Source organism: Pteronotus mesoamericanus, unplaced genomic scaffold (assembly GCF_021234165.1).
Source record: "Pteronotus mesoamericanus isolate MK-2021 breed Mesoamerican mustached bat unplaced genomic scaffold, CSHL_Meso_final scaffold_21, whole genome shotgun sequence".
Classification (NCBI taxonomy): Eukaryota; Metazoa; Chordata; class Mammalia; order Chiroptera; family Mormoopidae; genus Pteronotus; species Pteronotus mesoamericanus.
The window spans coordinates 2,389,826-2,405,507 of record NW_026555310.1 but is presented as its reverse complement, the minus strand read 5'-3'; the positions used below and the strand labels follow the sequence as shown (position 1 = coordinate 2,405,507).

The 15,682-nt window shown below is 52.0% G+C and overlaps 1 protein-coding gene across 4 annotated transcripts; it reads right to left on the bottom strand.

Moving 5' to 3' along the window:
* Positions 1 to 8: 8 nt before the first annotated feature.
* On the bottom strand, positions 9 to 15,289 carry SPRYD3 (SPRY domain containing 3). Of its 4 annotated transcripts, none has more exons than XR_008530631.1 (12): positions 15,208 to 15,289; positions 13,455 to 13,601; positions 12,195 to 12,270; positions 11,557 to 11,681; positions 11,098 to 11,233; positions 10,243 to 10,428; positions 3,417 to 3,566; positions 2,933 to 2,990; positions 2,166 to 2,285; positions 1,904 to 2,079; positions 1,381 to 1,567; positions 9 to 59 (listed from the first exon to the last, which is right to left on the bottom strand). XR_008530631.1 is itself a non-coding variant. In XM_054591067.1 (11 exons), the coding sequence occupies exons 1-11, from the start codon at positions 15,282 to 15,284 to the stop codon at positions 1,433 to 1,435; spliced, it is 1,386 nt and encodes a 461-aa protein (XP_054447042.1). In that variant the 5' UTR covers positions 15,285 to 15,289; the 3' UTR covers positions 74 to 1,432. The 4 variants fall into 4 exon arrangements, 2 of the variants coding, with proteins under 2 accessions (XP_054447043.1, XP_054447042.1); XR_008530630.1 differs by lacking the exon at positions 9 to 59 and adding an exon at positions 75 to 970; XM_054591067.1 differs by lacking the exon at positions 9 to 59 and having other exon boundaries at positions 74 to 1,567.
* Positions 15,290 to 15,682: the final 393 nt, after the last annotated feature.

Genomic DNA, 15,682 nt, shown 5'->3' with positions numbered 1-15,682 from the left:
AAGCCTCGTGTCTCCCGGGTGCACCTGTGCAGGGGGCATCCCGTCTTCAGAGCCAGGTCCTGGAACATACGCGGTCCCCATCCTTGGCCTCACATTGATCCACATGTCCCAGTGAGCAATCTGCCCTCAGCCACCCCCAGCTCCAGCCCTGGCCCCAGTCCTATGTACGGGAAAGGACCCCTGTGTCCTGGCCATGCTGATAAATATGGAAACTCCATCTTTATTGGCTGTATAAACATCTCTGTCTGTACATACAATTCATACATCATAGTGCAGGGCCTTACAGGAGGGCCCAAGGGGAGGCCCCAGCAGCACAACAGCTACCTTTCCTTTCCCCAAAGCCCTGCCCACTCTGTGCAAACCAAGGCCAACAGTTCCTGCTCCCGTTTCCCCAGAGAAGTCACGGTATGGGGAGGGGCGTCAGAGGTCAAAGGGGTAGGAGACAAGAGGGCTTGGTGGGGAAAGACACGTGTAGGCGCTAGAATCAAACACTGAAGCAAAATGGGCAACTGGCACAGGCAGCAAGCAGGGTCAGAAAGGGGAATGAGGGGCCCAGCTGCCCTCCGGGTTACTCAGTGAGGGCTCTGGGGTCTTGCCCTCTCTACCACAGGAGAATCATGCTCTGGAGCCTCAGCCTGCACCCCAGGGAACTAGACACAAGGGTGCCACTGGTAGACCAAGGATGACAAAGGGGTGATAGGAACGAAGACCTCTGTCTCTGGTCCCCACGTGACAGCCCCTCTCTATGCCATTAAACAAGTAATGGGCACCCATTTGTGTGTCCAGCTGGGGGAACTGAAGACTCATTCTCCGTGGAACTCTGGTGCCTAAACAGGCAGTGAGGGAGAAAGCCGGCTGTCGGGAGGAAGAACAGAGACCCTAGAGCCGTCTTCTTGGGACAGCAGTCAGTGGAAGAAGAGAGGGCCCAACACAGCCCCCCTAGCCCAGCCAGGGGGGATGACAGCAGCAACTGGTTCACACGATGAGGACAGGGAACAGAAAAGAGAAAATGCAAGGAGAAATACTGTGGTAAAATGGGGAGGGGGCTGTTTCTGTTCCACCCTCTGCAAAGCCTCAGGCCCAAACAGCAGCTGAGACAGAGTGCTCATTTCTCTCCACTCACTAGGGCCAGTGGGGAAAGGGGGATGTGGAGCCCACTGGCCAAAGCAAGCAGGACCCACTGATGTAACACTATTCTTTGCACCTGCTCCTGTCCAACAAGGAACCAAGACCCAGGGACCGATGATAAGAGCAGCACCAGGTCAGAAACATGGGCACAGAAAGGCTCGGCAGGGGCCTGATCTGGTAGGGGCACAGTGACTGTATACCCTTGGGACCAGCCAGGTAAACAAATCCTCAGGGAAGTCAGGAACTGCGTACCTGGTCCTGTAAAGGGGCAGGAGAGGGAGAAGAAGCCGGTGTTCAGAAGTCCCTAGCCACTCAAGGGGTGCAGGTCCACTTTGACTTTCTCCCCACAGCTCAGCATTCCGATGGTGGGAAAGAAGCCCCCCGAGGGAACAACGGCATCCTTCTTCCCGATGATCTTGCCATTCCGAGTAAAGAAAACCTGGGGGTGGAGGTGGGGAGAAGGGTGGAGCAGGCAATTCTGGCCTCTCCTCTGAGGATGCTGGAGCTACACAGGCCTGACCCCGGTACACTCCCAACTCCCAGCATCGTTTGCAGAGACGGGGTGATGCAAGAAGTAACCACAAGAGGGCGTCCTAAGGCTGGAAACCAGAGTCTCTCCTCCTCAGCACTCCCAGTACTTCAGTGCAGGAACACCCCCATAGCAGCACCAGGCCTTCCCCTCTTCCGTACCCTGGCTCTACTTTCTAATCCCACTAATACCAGCCCTTGTGCAGGCCCAAGAACCCCAGTCCAACTCCAAGCCCTCCACACTCACCACCACTTTCTTGCCCTCATGCTCTTGCTCGATCTCTTCTCCATCTTCTTCTTCTTCTTCCTCTTCCTCCTCTTCTTCTTCCCCTTCCTGGTGCAGGTACATAACATTCCGGACATTCCGGACAGCTCGGGCAGTTGGGGACAGGATCACTGTGTCACAACTGTCATCACTGTCACCTAGGAAGCCAGGGAACCTGAGCTCCTGTGGTACTGCTCCCACCCTCTGCCCTACCAGCCTGGTTGGACACCCCCACCCCACTCACCCTCACTGTCCAGAATGTAGTCCCGGGGGAACATGATTCCACAGCCCATAATGTCGCCTTTGTAACAGCGTGGCCCAAAGGGGTCTCCCACACCACTGCCATGGAAGATCTTCCCATCATCTGTTGGAGGGAGAAGTGAGAACATACTGTGAAGGAGGGGCTGACACTCTACACCCCCCGAGAGCAGCCCTGGGTTGAAGGTGACATTTCCCTACCTTCCTCTCTGGCCCAGAGAAAGTGAGGAGATAGGTGAAAGAAAGATGTAGAGACAGAGATGGGAAGAGGGCACCAGATTAAAAGAGAGCGAGGCGGGGGGGCGGACCCTGTGGGCCCACTCCAGGGGCTAAGGGAGAGACTCCTCAGGGAGCTGGTCAGAGAGGGGAGAGGGGTCAGGGATTGGAGGGAAGAGGTGGGACCGGGAACTCACGGTTTGTCCTTCCTAAAGAAAGCACCAAAGGAAATCAAGCTGACCAAAAAAAGAAAATGCAGAATCTGCAGGAAGGGCGCAGAGAGAGCCAACTCAGAGGCCTGGAATGTCCAGCTTGGGCCCAGATCCCCCACCCTTGCTCTGCTCCCTGGCTTTCAGAGCTTGGAGGAAAAACACAGATGAGGAGAAAGCCGCTTTGGAAGGAAAGCAGATGACAGCAGGGGAAAGTCTCTCCAGCCAGATGCTGGAGGAGATGCCGCTTGTGAGGGTCACGAAAATGGATGTCTCTGTGTTTCTATATCCCCACAGCCCTAGCTTCACCAGGGCAGCCCCTGCTCACCTGCATGGTAAGCCACAGACCCTCTGCTCCAGCCAGGGTGCCTGTTCTTGGGATAATCCTGCAAGAAGAAGAAAAAAAAGAAAATCTATGGTACAATGCACAAAAGAGAGCAGGAGAGAGTGGCACCTGAACCTTCAATCTTCTGGAATAAACTACAACCCAGATGGCTGCTCACCACCTCTGGAGCCTCATCTGCTTCAGGCACGTGAGGGTGCAGGGGAAGCAGGAAAGCTGAGAGAGGTTCTTGGCTTTCCTGGCCAGGGCTGTAGGCTGCCCGCACCCCATGTCCTGGGCTCGTCGAGTGTGTGGTGCAGTCAGGACACTCTCAGGTCCTAGGTCACTTGGGGTCGGCACCCTCACACAGCAGACCCACACAACCATGTCCTGTCTCAGGCTAAGACCCTCCCTCTGCAGCCTGGCCCCAGACCCACCCAATAGCCCCCAAGTGAGCAGCTCCACAGGCAAAAACAGCACTAGTGCCCACCTTCCGGGCCAGCCCCAGGGCGATGTAGCATTTCTCTCCAGGGTCTACGATCTCCACCTCGAAGTAGTGGCTACGCGTGCTCAGGGGGTGCCGGGCCTGGGCCAGCCCTACGTCAACAATGCTCTTGCCCTTGCCCAAGTACTCCAGCAGCTGTGGGGGAAGAGCGGGGAAAGGGGAAGGAGGCAGGCTGACTCCCACCCTGGAAACCTGGTCCCAAGGCACTCTGGGGACCAGTTTCCTATGCCTGACAAAAACCCTGGCTGAAAGGTAAAGGATCCTAGAGGTACAATGTGGGCCTCCATGTTCTAGACAGAGATGGGAGAACAGGGACGGGGTAGGGTAGCAACGTGGCAGCATGAAGAAGTGGGCTGAGCCACTTGCTGAATGCTTCACCCACCTGCCTACCGAGCCAAAGACCATCTCCTTGTTTTGGAAGAGACAGGGAGAGCAGAACAGCAATACAAAGGGCTGAGTGCTGGGAACAGCACTAGGGGTCCCCAGGCTACATCATCACCTCCCTGAATGACCCTGCTGGGAAAGGTACAGCCTTGGCTCCTGAGCAAGAGAAAAAGAGAAGTGAAGACTAGGCTCAGAGGAAACCTGACCACTTTCATAGGGGGCCTAATGGGGACAGGTTAGGTGCCAACTCCAGATGTTTGGGGGAGGGGAGGCAAGCTCAGAAGCCAACTCAGCCTGGGATGGACCTGAAATAATTCCTCAAGGTCTTTGTTTTACTTGGCTTCGAACAGAGCTGTTCACAGCTGGGGTCAGGGAGGTGCTGAGGGGAGCCAGGGAACTCAGAAGGACCAGCTCTACTCCTTCATATAATGTGAGGGAGAGGAACAGGCAGAACAAAGCTAGGAAGGCAGGTTTTGCAGTTCTCAGCCCCTCGTGGCTCTTTCAAGCTGGAGTAGAAGTGTGGAGGGGGAGGAGAGGGACATGACTGATGGGCTCTTGAGGCTCTTCAGTCCCGCAGTGGTCGTTTGGGCATGATGGGGCAGCAACCCCCAATCTGGGAGGATTTGTTTATCAGTTGTCATGGTAATAATGGGCCTATGACTCAACTCCATCCCTTCTTCCTCCCCACCTTCAGCATCACCTGGGATTCCTTAATCCCTTTTTAATTAGCCAAACTATCCCTTAAGACTTTCTTCTACACTCCCACCCTTCCAGCCCTAAAGAATACACACTCCCTGGGACCTCCTTCACTTCTCCCTGGCAAGCTTGAGAGGCTGGCCTCTCACCCCGCTGCCAGAACAGGAAGGGAATTATGCTCACCCGTGCCTGCGTGGAAACCTCCATCTTCAGCAGAGGCAAGTCCTACATCCTTACCACTTCCCTTCAGAGAGCATATAAAGGGACTTGGTCCCCTACTCAGCCCTGGATTCCCACAGCCCTGCCATCTCAAGTCCATCCTCCCTCTCGAGAGAGAAATGGAGGCAGATGGTGGCAGGGTGGGGGTGGGTCAGGGTAAAAGCGGGAGATGTACAGGAGGCCACCTAAATTCACACCCAGGCTGACACTTCCCTCATTCCTACAGCCAGGGTCTTACTCGTCTCGAGTTACGTTGGCTTTTCTATTTATATTTGTAGCCCCATCTTCTCCATATGTCACACTGCTTTGATTCATCAGAGAGAGGTCCCCTGCATCACCTCCTGAGTTTCTGGATGCTAATTAAGACCCACACTGTTTGCATTCTGTTTATGGTCCTCTGAGTGTTCTCTGCTTGGCCTGGGTTCCTCCTCTCAGTCTCTCCTCACAAGCCAGAAGGGATGTGGCTTGATGCACACTAACAAGCTTCTACCCCACCCAGTCCAAGCAGCCCCCAGCCCACCCTCTCCACCCAGCATTGCAGAACTGGGTGGGGGGCCCCACAGCTGCCTTTGACCCACTCCATCCAATTGGCCTCAGTGCAGGAAACACAGTGTTCTCCACTTTCAGAGCCAAGAGAGTGGATCCAGGCCCTGATCCTTGGGAAAAACCCGCCCAACCATTCCCACTACCTCAGCCCTGAGAAGGCAGTGCTGCAGTTTCATCTATGGATAGGGTGGGGATGCTTCTTTAAGCTAAAAGGCCAAGAAAATTAAACACACTAACTTGGGACCCTAAATCCACTGCCCACTCCTTAGAGCAGTTCAGACAGACTGCTGATGGCCCAGAAGACTGGATCCCTGCACAATTTGCCCTTTTCTAGAGAGGAACCACCCACCCCTCAGGGTAGAAGCCACATCAATTCATCTGTTCCTCTTGGATCCACTTTCCTGCTCCTTGGCAAAGATGCCCAGGCCTTCCAGAGCCTTCTCAGAGCACTCGGAGGGACAGAGAGGGGAGGGGGGAAATTCAGCCTCCCTGACAGGTCCCTGTTTAAGTCCACTCCTCCATTCCTTCTACAAGGGCTATTAGGAACCTAGAGAGGATGGAAGGTTTAGTCCCTAGAGCCTTGGCTGCTAGAAGCTTGATGCTGGTCCCTTAATCTGTGCCTCAGATGACTCTTAGTTTGAAAAAGAAGTCAAACAGACCTGGGTTCATTACATAACAGCCACTAACCTTGAGCAAGGGACTTTCACTTCTTTAAGCCTCAGTTTTTTCATCAGTAAAATCAAATACTACTACCTGCATCTCCAAAAATAGGTGAGAAGACTAAGCCAAGTGAGTGTCAAGTGCTTAGCACAGAGCCTGACACCCACCCACTAGGTAATCAATACATATTTCTGTCTTTCCCTAAATCAGCAATGGGGGTTAAAATGGAACATGCCAACATATTAGAGCTCCCTAAACATTAACAGACACCCCAAAGCTTCAACAGACTAGAAATGCCAATCACAAACTAGGAAGTGATCTTTCACCTCAGCCTTTACGTCCCATGGGAATGCACCCTTAGGATCCCAGAACTAAGCACTGTTACCCCAGGACAGATGACCACTTCCCAGATGACTCTACCCCAATTGACCAACTGTCCTCCTCCCAGCGTTTCTCTTCCAATAGTGCCCAATCTACAGGAATATTCCTCTGCATCTCTGGTGGCAGTGTGGGGAACCCCTTCCTTGAGACTCTCAAGCCCCACTGCCTCTTCTGTGCCGCTCCAAACACAACCTAAACCTGGAGAGGCCAAAGAGGTGGACTCGATGCCACAGAGTGGAGGCTGCAGAGTACTGAGTGCAAAGAGCCTACTGCACGCCACCCTCTCCTTACACCAGCAGCACCTTCTCAGCTTCTGCTCTCCCGCTGGTATCCGCCCTCCTCCTCTTGCCAGCAGAGACCTTAATCCCTCTTGACAGGAGCAAGGGAAGGCTCAGTGCCCTGAGGGCCTAGAAGCAGCCGAAACAAGAACCAAGAACATGCTCCCCACCAGCCAGATCAGGCCCCAACATGGGTCTCCTCCTGGGTGGGGTCCATGAAGGACCCCTGGGAGGGTGAGGCCTCATTCACCCCACTTTGTGTACTGAAGCTGTTGCCCCGTCACTAAGGAGTTGTCAAAGGAGCTATGAACAGGAAACAAAGACAGAATGAGTCTAATCCCGCAGCTTTACTGACTGCCCCCCACCCTCCACTCATTACCTCACTTTGCAAGGCCGGAGGGCAGGGATGAGGTGAGGGGCAACACTCCCATCTCTGAGCAAAGCAGCAGCAATACTTCAACACCCTCAGAGCTCCAGGGAGGAGAACTCTTTAGGAGGGGAAACCGAGGCCCCAGGAAGCAGGGGAAGAATTACACTCAAGAAAGAGCCACGTCTGACTATATAGTGATACTCAGATTAAGCAAGCATGACTGCATATTAACAACTGTTGAATCTAGGTAGTGAGTACATGAGTGTTCACTGTACTATTTTTTCAACTTTGCTACTATGTTTGAATTTTTTAAAAGATTTTATTTATTTATTTTTAGAGAGAGGAGAAGGATGGAAGAAAGACAGAGAGAAACATCGGTTGGTTGCCTCTTGCACGCCCCTAACGAGGGACTTGGCCTGCAACTCAGGCGTGTGCCCTGACTGGGAATTGAACCAGCGACTTTTCAGTTTGCAGGATGATGCCCAAACCACTGAGCTACACCAGTCCAGGCTATTTGAAATTTTTTTAAATGAATCTTGGAGAGAAAAAAGGGTCAGGAATTGAATTTGTTGCTCGTTATAGGAAGAACCAATGAGAAGGGAAAAGGAAGGATGATTAAGACTCCAAACTGAGAAAATGGGCTATGAGTAAAAGAATTCCAAGGCAGCCAAATAAACCATCTAGGGAGGGCTGGGCTGTACAAACTAGACAGGAGGATCCCAAGGAAATGGGAATTGAAGCCCAGAAAGTACAGATTCATCTGAGAAGAAGGGGACAGGAGGAGGGGAGAGGACTGGCTACAGGACAGCGGGCTTGGGTAGAAGATAACAGCACATATTAGACAATGGAAACGCAGCGGGTAGGGAGCCAAAGTATATCTGGGCTTTGTGCTACTAAATCACCTTTTGACATTTGAATAAGTCTCTTAACTTCTCTGGCACTGTTTTGTTGTTTTGTTTTGTTTTTTATCAACAGCATAGTAGAATATTTGGAAATGTGTGCCTGTTACAATGACTAGGGTAGGGGGTACTAGCACTCTATGCCTAGGAGCAGGGATGCTAAGCACCCTGCCCATCAAGGAACTCTCTCACCTAAAATGCCCACAGCCTTCGCACTGGGAAGCCCTGGACCAGATGGCACCAAAGCATCTCCCAAATGTTTATGGTTCTAAAGGGTGCTCTCCTGGGAACATGACGCAGGATAGGAGAAACAGGCTTCAACACAGCAAAGGTCTGAAGTCCCAGGTAAGGCTCCACACAGAAAGGAATGAAAACAAAACAAAACAAAACAGGAGGGGCAAAGAGGATAAACAGCTGTGCTGGACGCAGAAATAGAAGGCACGGGCATGGTCCAAATGACCTCTCCTAGGCCTCCCCAGGCTGACACAACTCTGATTGCTGGATCAAGTGCATGATCACAAAAGGGAGGAGATCAAGAGGCAAGAGGGGATGGGGGCCAAGGGGATGGAAGAAACTGGGTTCATCACCCTCATATGAAAGATGGGAGAGCCGGCAAAACTAGAACACAGAGAGGCACAGGTCCCTCAGGAGGCGCGTGCCCAAGTCTGCCTCAGAGGAGCAAGTGCTCAGGGAATAGAGTGCCCCACCGCGGCCCCCACCAGCTGTCACAAGCTGGAGTGAGGGTCTGAGGGAAAAGCCAAACTCAACAGCTTATGTCTAAGGAAGGGAAAAAAAAAGTCTTAATACATGGCCTGAGGGCATTGCGGGGAGGGTAGAGAAGAACGAAGGCTATTTATAAATGTCTACAGGATTCTGCATCAATTAGAAAGGATTGCCTGGGAGGAGCTGGGAGCAAAGTGGGGACAGGTCCAGGCAAGGAAAGATGCCAGGAAAACACTCTTGAGAGGTCAGGGATAAGAGCTGGAACATCGCCCTGGCTCAGTCCCAAGTTCAACTCTGTTGTCAAAATAATGGTGTCAAAATGGTGGTAGAAGGGAAAAAGAAAGGGAAGAGTTAAGAGTCAAAGAGTGGGCATCTGAGGCCTCCTGGCTCACAGCCACTCAGTCCTTGGACCCTAGTGTCAGAGGGGATACAGAGTGTCAGAAGCAGCAAGACAGCACACTTTCTGCCAGTTTCCTTGAGTTTGACTCACCTTGAACTCCAGAAGGAGGGACAGGGGTTGGGGGGCCTTGCTCGTAATCCACTCCCACCTCCCACTGCTTCTGTTTTGCTATCAAAGGCTGACTTGAAAACAGCTTAGGTCGGGGCAAGAAGGCCAGAGGGTGGAGAAAAGGTTAAGCCATGAGCAAGAGGGCAGCAGAGGGACAATTCGAAGTGGGAGGCCTGAGCAGTTCTCTAGAGGTCAGGGCCAGACCCCTGACTCAGCATCCATTCACTCCCAACCCAGCGTGAGGCACAGAGGGAGGATGTTAAGAATTTCCCTCTCCCAAGGTCCATACACTACTCAAGAAACTTTAAAATCTAGGGAAAGACAAGGTATGACAGGAAGATGTATAAAAAGAAAACAAGCTTTGGAGGGGTAAGGATTCTCACTGATCTTCATGTGTCTCTATGCTCATCCTCTATAAAAGGCAGGAAGAAGACAGAAGAGATTGACATTGATGGTTACTCAAAAGAGATCTCCAAGAACCTTCCCACATGAGTGGGACTTGTGAACACACCTGCTCCACAGCACAGTGAATGGAAAGCCTAGGCCAGCTAAACTGAGATCAAGCCCAAAGGGGGATCCAGGCACCCTGCCTCCCAATCAGCCCTGGGAACAGCCGAGGGCACCCGATGCGGAAGGAATCAAAGAAGGCAAAGGAGAACTACTACTTGTTCCAAGAGTAAAGCTCACAAATGAAGGAGAAGGAAAAAAAACAAATCAACACTAAGGAGAAAATAGATCAAAGAATCATGTCAAGCCCTGGCTGGTATAGCTCAGTGTATTGAGCACCAGCCTGCAAACCAGAAGGTTGCAAGTTTGAGTCCCAGTCAGGGCAACATGCCTAGGTTGCAGGCCAGGTTCCTGATTGGAGGCATGCAAGAGTCAACCAATTGATGTATCTCTCATACATCATTGTTTCTCTCCCTCTCTTTCTCCCTTCCCCTCTGTCTAAAAATAAACAAATAAGTAAATAAATTTTTAAAAAGAATCATGTCAAGACCCCAGGCTATCCTGCCAAAATTCTCATTTCCCAAAACCCTGCCAAAAATATTGTCCTCATTCCCAATTCTATGCAATTCAGACATGATCATGTGGTCCATAGGTGTCCTGCCCAGCCCTCCCTGCCCCACCTCCCCTTCCCCTTACTTACAGTTCCACAGACTCTAACATCATGCAGCCGTCCCCATTCGTCCTCATAACTGTCCACCATCATGACACTGTCGTCCTCACGGCCCAGCTCAGCGTTGAGGTGCAGCCGTACCTCCTCACCCAGGGAGTGCATGCCCACTGCTGGGAACAGCCCGTCTGGGGACATGGGCATGATGGTGGAGCCCACCTGAATGGGGGAAGCGAGGGAGTGCCATCTGGCTCACTATTCCGCAGCTCATCTAATTCTCACAGGGTACTTTTGAGATGATGCAAAAAATGATTATCACATGCACTGACACCGAAAAACAGGTACAGAAACAACTTTAAACCTGCTAAATACTCCTGGATGAGCAAGGCATCCACAGAGCTAGAAGGCAAACACAAGTCTCTCAGCTTGCTGCCAAATACTTTTGGAATGAGTGAGTGTGCCCTGAAGCAGGCAAGTGCTAAGGCCTAGGTGCTGACGGACTAGGACCCCTCAGCCAAGGCCCGAGGAAGCAATTTTCCCAGAGCGGAAGACAGAGCTGGATGGCTCTCTCTGCTATGTACTCTCATCTCATCTCTTCATTACTACTAATCTCTCTCTGAACCTCCACAATTTCTGCTCATCCTCCACTGTACTAACTGTCCCACTGCATCTGTCATCTGGGTAATGTCCCAACTTCCCCTGAACAGGGGAAGTGTCTTCTCCTACACGTAAGACACTTCAGGAGAACCTGAGGCTGGACTGAAGGAGATTGAAACTGAGCCTGTGGGTTCCTGGGCAAGTCCCAGCCAGCAGACTCTTTCTAATCACTCCCACAAATTCTTAAACACCTTCAAACTGCTTAAAACCAACTTGGGGTTTCCCACTTACCCGCTTTCCATTTTTGGTGAAGAAGATCTGAGCAGTCTGAACATCAAAGGACACCGGCTCAATACCGCAGCCAATCCGGTCCCCAGAGTTGCACTTTGATCCAAACTGGCGGCCCTTGGCTCGGCCATTGTACAGCCTGTGGACAGAGTAGCACAGACACAGGACCTGAGCTGAATCTCCCAGCTTCTCCCCAGCGCCAATAGCTGCGGCCTCATCTCGCTGCAGCCAGGCACTCTGCAACAGTGTCTACCTACATCCTGGCATGAGTTCCACCCTTCCCTCTAAGTCTGCAAACCTCCAAGGGTAGCCATTAGGCCACCTTTCTGTCCTGATCAGAAAAGTCTATGAAAATACCCCAGCATAGGTGAAGGAATGGCAAAAGCCACTCTGAAGTAGTCCTTTATATCTAAGGCCCCTGAACCCATAGGAAGGAGGTCCGGTTCCACAGAACGCACTCACTTGCCATCATCAGCATGGTAGGCTACAGAGTCAGGCAACCAGCCAGGCTGGTGATCCAAACTGTAGTACTGAGGGACCAGCCCCACAGCAATGGTGCCTCGGACACCACTGTCCACAATAGACACCTAGAAGGAGGAGAGCAGGGCACAATTAGCACAGAAAGGAAATGGGAACTGCTGGGGGTGCAGAGAAGGGGAGTTAAGACATCAAAGGGGACTGAGTCTCAAAAAGTCAACAGACATGAGCATCAAACAAAAAGAGAGGGCACTCAGAGGCAGAAGTGGGAGAGTGAGGCCTACTTTACTGTGATTACTTAGAAAATAATTTCCAATTAATGGATAGAAAATGCAGTAGATGCTGGGCTTGGGTTAGGGACTGGGAGAGGACATAGGTCAAAGTCTGGGATATGGGTCAAAGTCTACTTAGATGAGGGGCAGGAGACCATGACAGGACTCCAGGGCATCTATTGCTCAGATTAAGCACCATGCTATTCCGTGCCCTTTCCCCAGCCAACAGGACAGCCCTTATGGAAAATTAAAAGGTCCAGATCATGAATCTAGTAAAAAAAAAAAAAAAAAAAAAAAAAACACCAAACCAGGTCCATGGAGCTTAATGACCTCACCCCCTGCTCTGCCCACCTCAAAATAATTGCTGTCCTTGGTCAGGGGTCGAGAAGCAACATAGCAGCCAACTTCTCCAGAGTTTCCATGGTAACTGAAGGAGAAATGAGTGGGAAATTCCATTAGCATCCTAGTCCAGAAGCTGGGGGAAGGGCCTCATCTCCAACCCCCACCCTACGAAGGTCAGCACAGAGGAGAATCCACTACGCCACAGTTCAGGACATCTGCACAGACAACAAAAGATACTTGAGGTCACCCACCCCACCCACTGCCTCCAATCAGGATCCAACCCACACCAGACCAACACAAGCCTGGCTTCTTCATTTCCAGGGGGAAAAGAAAGCAGAGCCTCCCTAAATTGCCTACAGGGGTCTCACAACCCTGTCTAACCTCAATCCCTCATGCTGCAGCTTCGGCCCTTTTCCTCTGGTTCTGTCCTCAGTGGAACTGGAAAACGGCTGGTCTCTATCCTCTGTACCAAAGCCCTTCATAGATGGGAAGACAGTTATTCAGTCCCCACTTTCTTATTTCCAGGCTAAACAGCACTACTTCCTTCCCCGCTTCAGTGACAACTTTGTGAGAGAGTTAGCCTCTGAAGGAGTCAGGGAAGGGGTTCAAGCCAGAAACAAGAGAGAAAACAAACACAAACACACAATCCGAAGGGTTGTAAGGTGGTGAGTGGGATGCACTACATAACTGTCCTTCCCCAAACAGGAAATCCACTGCCTTTAAAATGGCCTCTCTTCACCTAAGGCAACCCCTGAGACACAGGCAGGAGACCCTGACACCACATAGACCCACGGGAGTCCTCTCAACAGGCACTCGGGCACCTCCTGAGACCCCCAGGAGCCTCCTCTCACATGATTGCTTCTGATGCAGACCAGGATAGTAACTCAGAGACACAGGCAGAAGGGAGTGCAGGAGGAAGCAGCACACACTGTTCCACCCAGAAAGGCCTCCACAGTCAACAACATTCCCCTCCCAGTGCAGTGTAGACATTCCTCTGCCTCTAAAAAAGCCCGCCCAGATGGCTCAGTTAGTTGGAGCATCGCCCCATACACCAAAAAGGCTGCAGGTTCAATCCCCGGTCAGGGCACATACAAGAGGCAACAAGTCAATGTTTCCCTCTCTCATCAACGTTTCCCTCTCTCTTCCTTCCTCTCTTTCTAAAATCAATAAACATATCCTTGGGTGAGGATTAAAAAAACTAAAAAGCCCTTTTCCATCTCTAAGATCTGGCACGAAAGGGAAAATGTGGAAAAACTCTCCTAAACTCACCTCAGAGTGTCTCCATCTACGAGAATGTGCTTGAACCTCTCCTGATACCGGAAAGCCCGGACCTCCCGAATCTCTCGGATCCGCCGGCGCCAGTTCAGAAACCGGTAGTGCAGATTGAGGTCATCCATCTTGTTCATGAGAACAAACCTGCGGGTGGGGAGAAAGGGAGTGAGGAGAAAGCAGGGCTGGCCCTTAGCAAAGCATCTAAGCCTGTTTCACCAGGAATGTAGTGACAGCACTGGACTTGAGCTGGTTGCCCAGACTGACCTCAACAATCTTCATCCTCATCCTTTCATTCAACAGAGATTTACCGTCTTAGGTGCTGGGGACATGCTGTGAACAAGACGGATGAGATGCTTGTTCTAACAGGGCTTCCATTCTAGTGTAAAGAGGCATGACAGAAAATAAATAGAGAGAATCATATTTGACAGTGGAGGAAAAAACAGAGCGAGGTGATAAAGAATATGGGGTGAGCTCTGTCTAAAGAAGGCGTCTCTGAGGAGGTGCCATTTGAGTTGCGATGCGGAGCCAGACATGAGACAAGTCCAAGAAAGAGCATTCCAAGTACAGAAAACAGCCAGGGCACAGGTCCTGGGGTAGAAGGTACATGGCATGGTAGAGAAATGGAAAGGCCAGGATGGCTAGTGTATAGGGAATATGAGGAATAATACAAGGGGATGAGAAGGCAGGAGCCAGATTAAGGCCCTACAGGCCACAGTGAGGAGTTTGTATTTTATTTCAAGTGTGATGGGAAACATGTGGAAGGTTGTACTTTGGGGTGTTTTTTTTTTTTTAAAGATTTTATTTATTTATTTTTAGAGAGAGGGGAAGGGAGGGCGAAAGGGAAACATTAATGTGTGGTTGCCTCTTGTGTGCCCCCTACTGGGGGCCTGGCCCGCAACCCCGGCACAAGCCCTGACTAAGAATCGAACCAGCAGGCTTTCAGATCACAGGCCAGCACTCAGTCCACTGAGCCACACCAGCCAGGGCTCTGTAGAGGGTTTTAAGCAAGGAAATGATATGAACTTAAGGTCTGTCAGGTGTTAAAGATCATACAGGCTGCTGGTTGGAGAACTGACCATAAGCAAAGAGAAAGTGGTGAACAATTACCAGATTGTCGCACCAGTTCAGATGAGAAATGGCATCCATTAAGATGGCAGAAGTGAAGATGGAGAGTAGAATGATCTGGGTATTTGAACCACCAATGGGGCTAACATATGAATGAATGAATTTTTCCTGGGAGCCGAAAGTAAGGAAAAAGGTGAAGTACTTTTCTCTTCCTATCCCCCAAACCCTGACACAGGGGTTCCATCAAGGCCGGACAGTGCTTTGCACAGAGTAGGTGCTTTAATAAACCTTGGCTGGGCTGAATTCAATCCCAAACCAGCCACCACGTGGCCCTGGAATCGATCCAAGGTAGATACTGGCGTCCCAGACCTAGGAGCATCTGCTTGCCCAGAAACCCACAGCCATGGCATCGGGCAAAGTGGCGGCCGCACCAGCCCCCGCCTCCACTCCGGGCACGGCCTGGCCACTCAGACTAGACACAGGGGCAAAGCGGCCGGCCTGTCAGTGTGACTACGCCCAGTCTCCCCAATCCCGGCACTGGGCCGTGGGCCCTAATGGGAGCCTCCAGTCCAGAGTGCAAGGTGCCACCCATAACCTCGGAGCCCTCGCCCAAGACCCCAGCCTCCCGCCTCAGGTTCCGGGTAGACCCGAGATCTCTGGGACCCCGCCCCCGATCCCCGCCTACCGGGGCCGCCGCGTCCTCCTCATCCATAGGCCTCTCAGCTCGCACTCTAGCTCTTCGGCCGCCGCCACCACGCACATCCGGGTCCCCTCCCTTCTCACGCTGTCCAAGGCCCGCCTCACACCATCATCTCCGACCAATCCAAAAACGGTCTAGGACGATGGGCACCTGATACCACCAATAGAAGGGCGTAGGCGGGGTCGGGCACGGTCCGGTGAAACGGGTACCTAGCGCTGGGTCGGGTTTGGTAAACCCCGGTGTGGGAAGGGTGGGAGGCGGCGACGTGGCGGCGCGCACGCGGCAGGGAGGTCTGGGCGCTGACGGGGCGTTGAAGGGGTGGCTCCTGAGCTGGGAGGGGCAGGCGGAGAAGGCTGTAGCGCCCCAACAAAGACTGCGTGTTTCTTGGGCGCTAGTCTGTGGCAGACGTGATACTAAAACCTTTGCGGGGCTGTCCTTTACAGTCAACAACGTTATGAAA

Coding starts and splice junctions, on each gene's coding strand:
- SPRYD3 (XM_054591067.1), bottom strand. CDS start 15,284: ATGTGCGTGGTGGCGGCGGCCGAAGAGCTAGAGTGCGAGCTGAGAGGC. Junction 12,271..13,454: donor GTAGATGGAGACACTCTGAG/GTGAGTTTAGGA, acceptor TTTCTCCTTCAG/TTACCATGGAAACTCTGGAG. Junction 3,567..10,242: donor ATGTTAGAGTCTGTGGAACT/GTAAGTAAGGGG, acceptor CTTCCCCCACAG/CTGCTGGAGTACTTGGGCAA.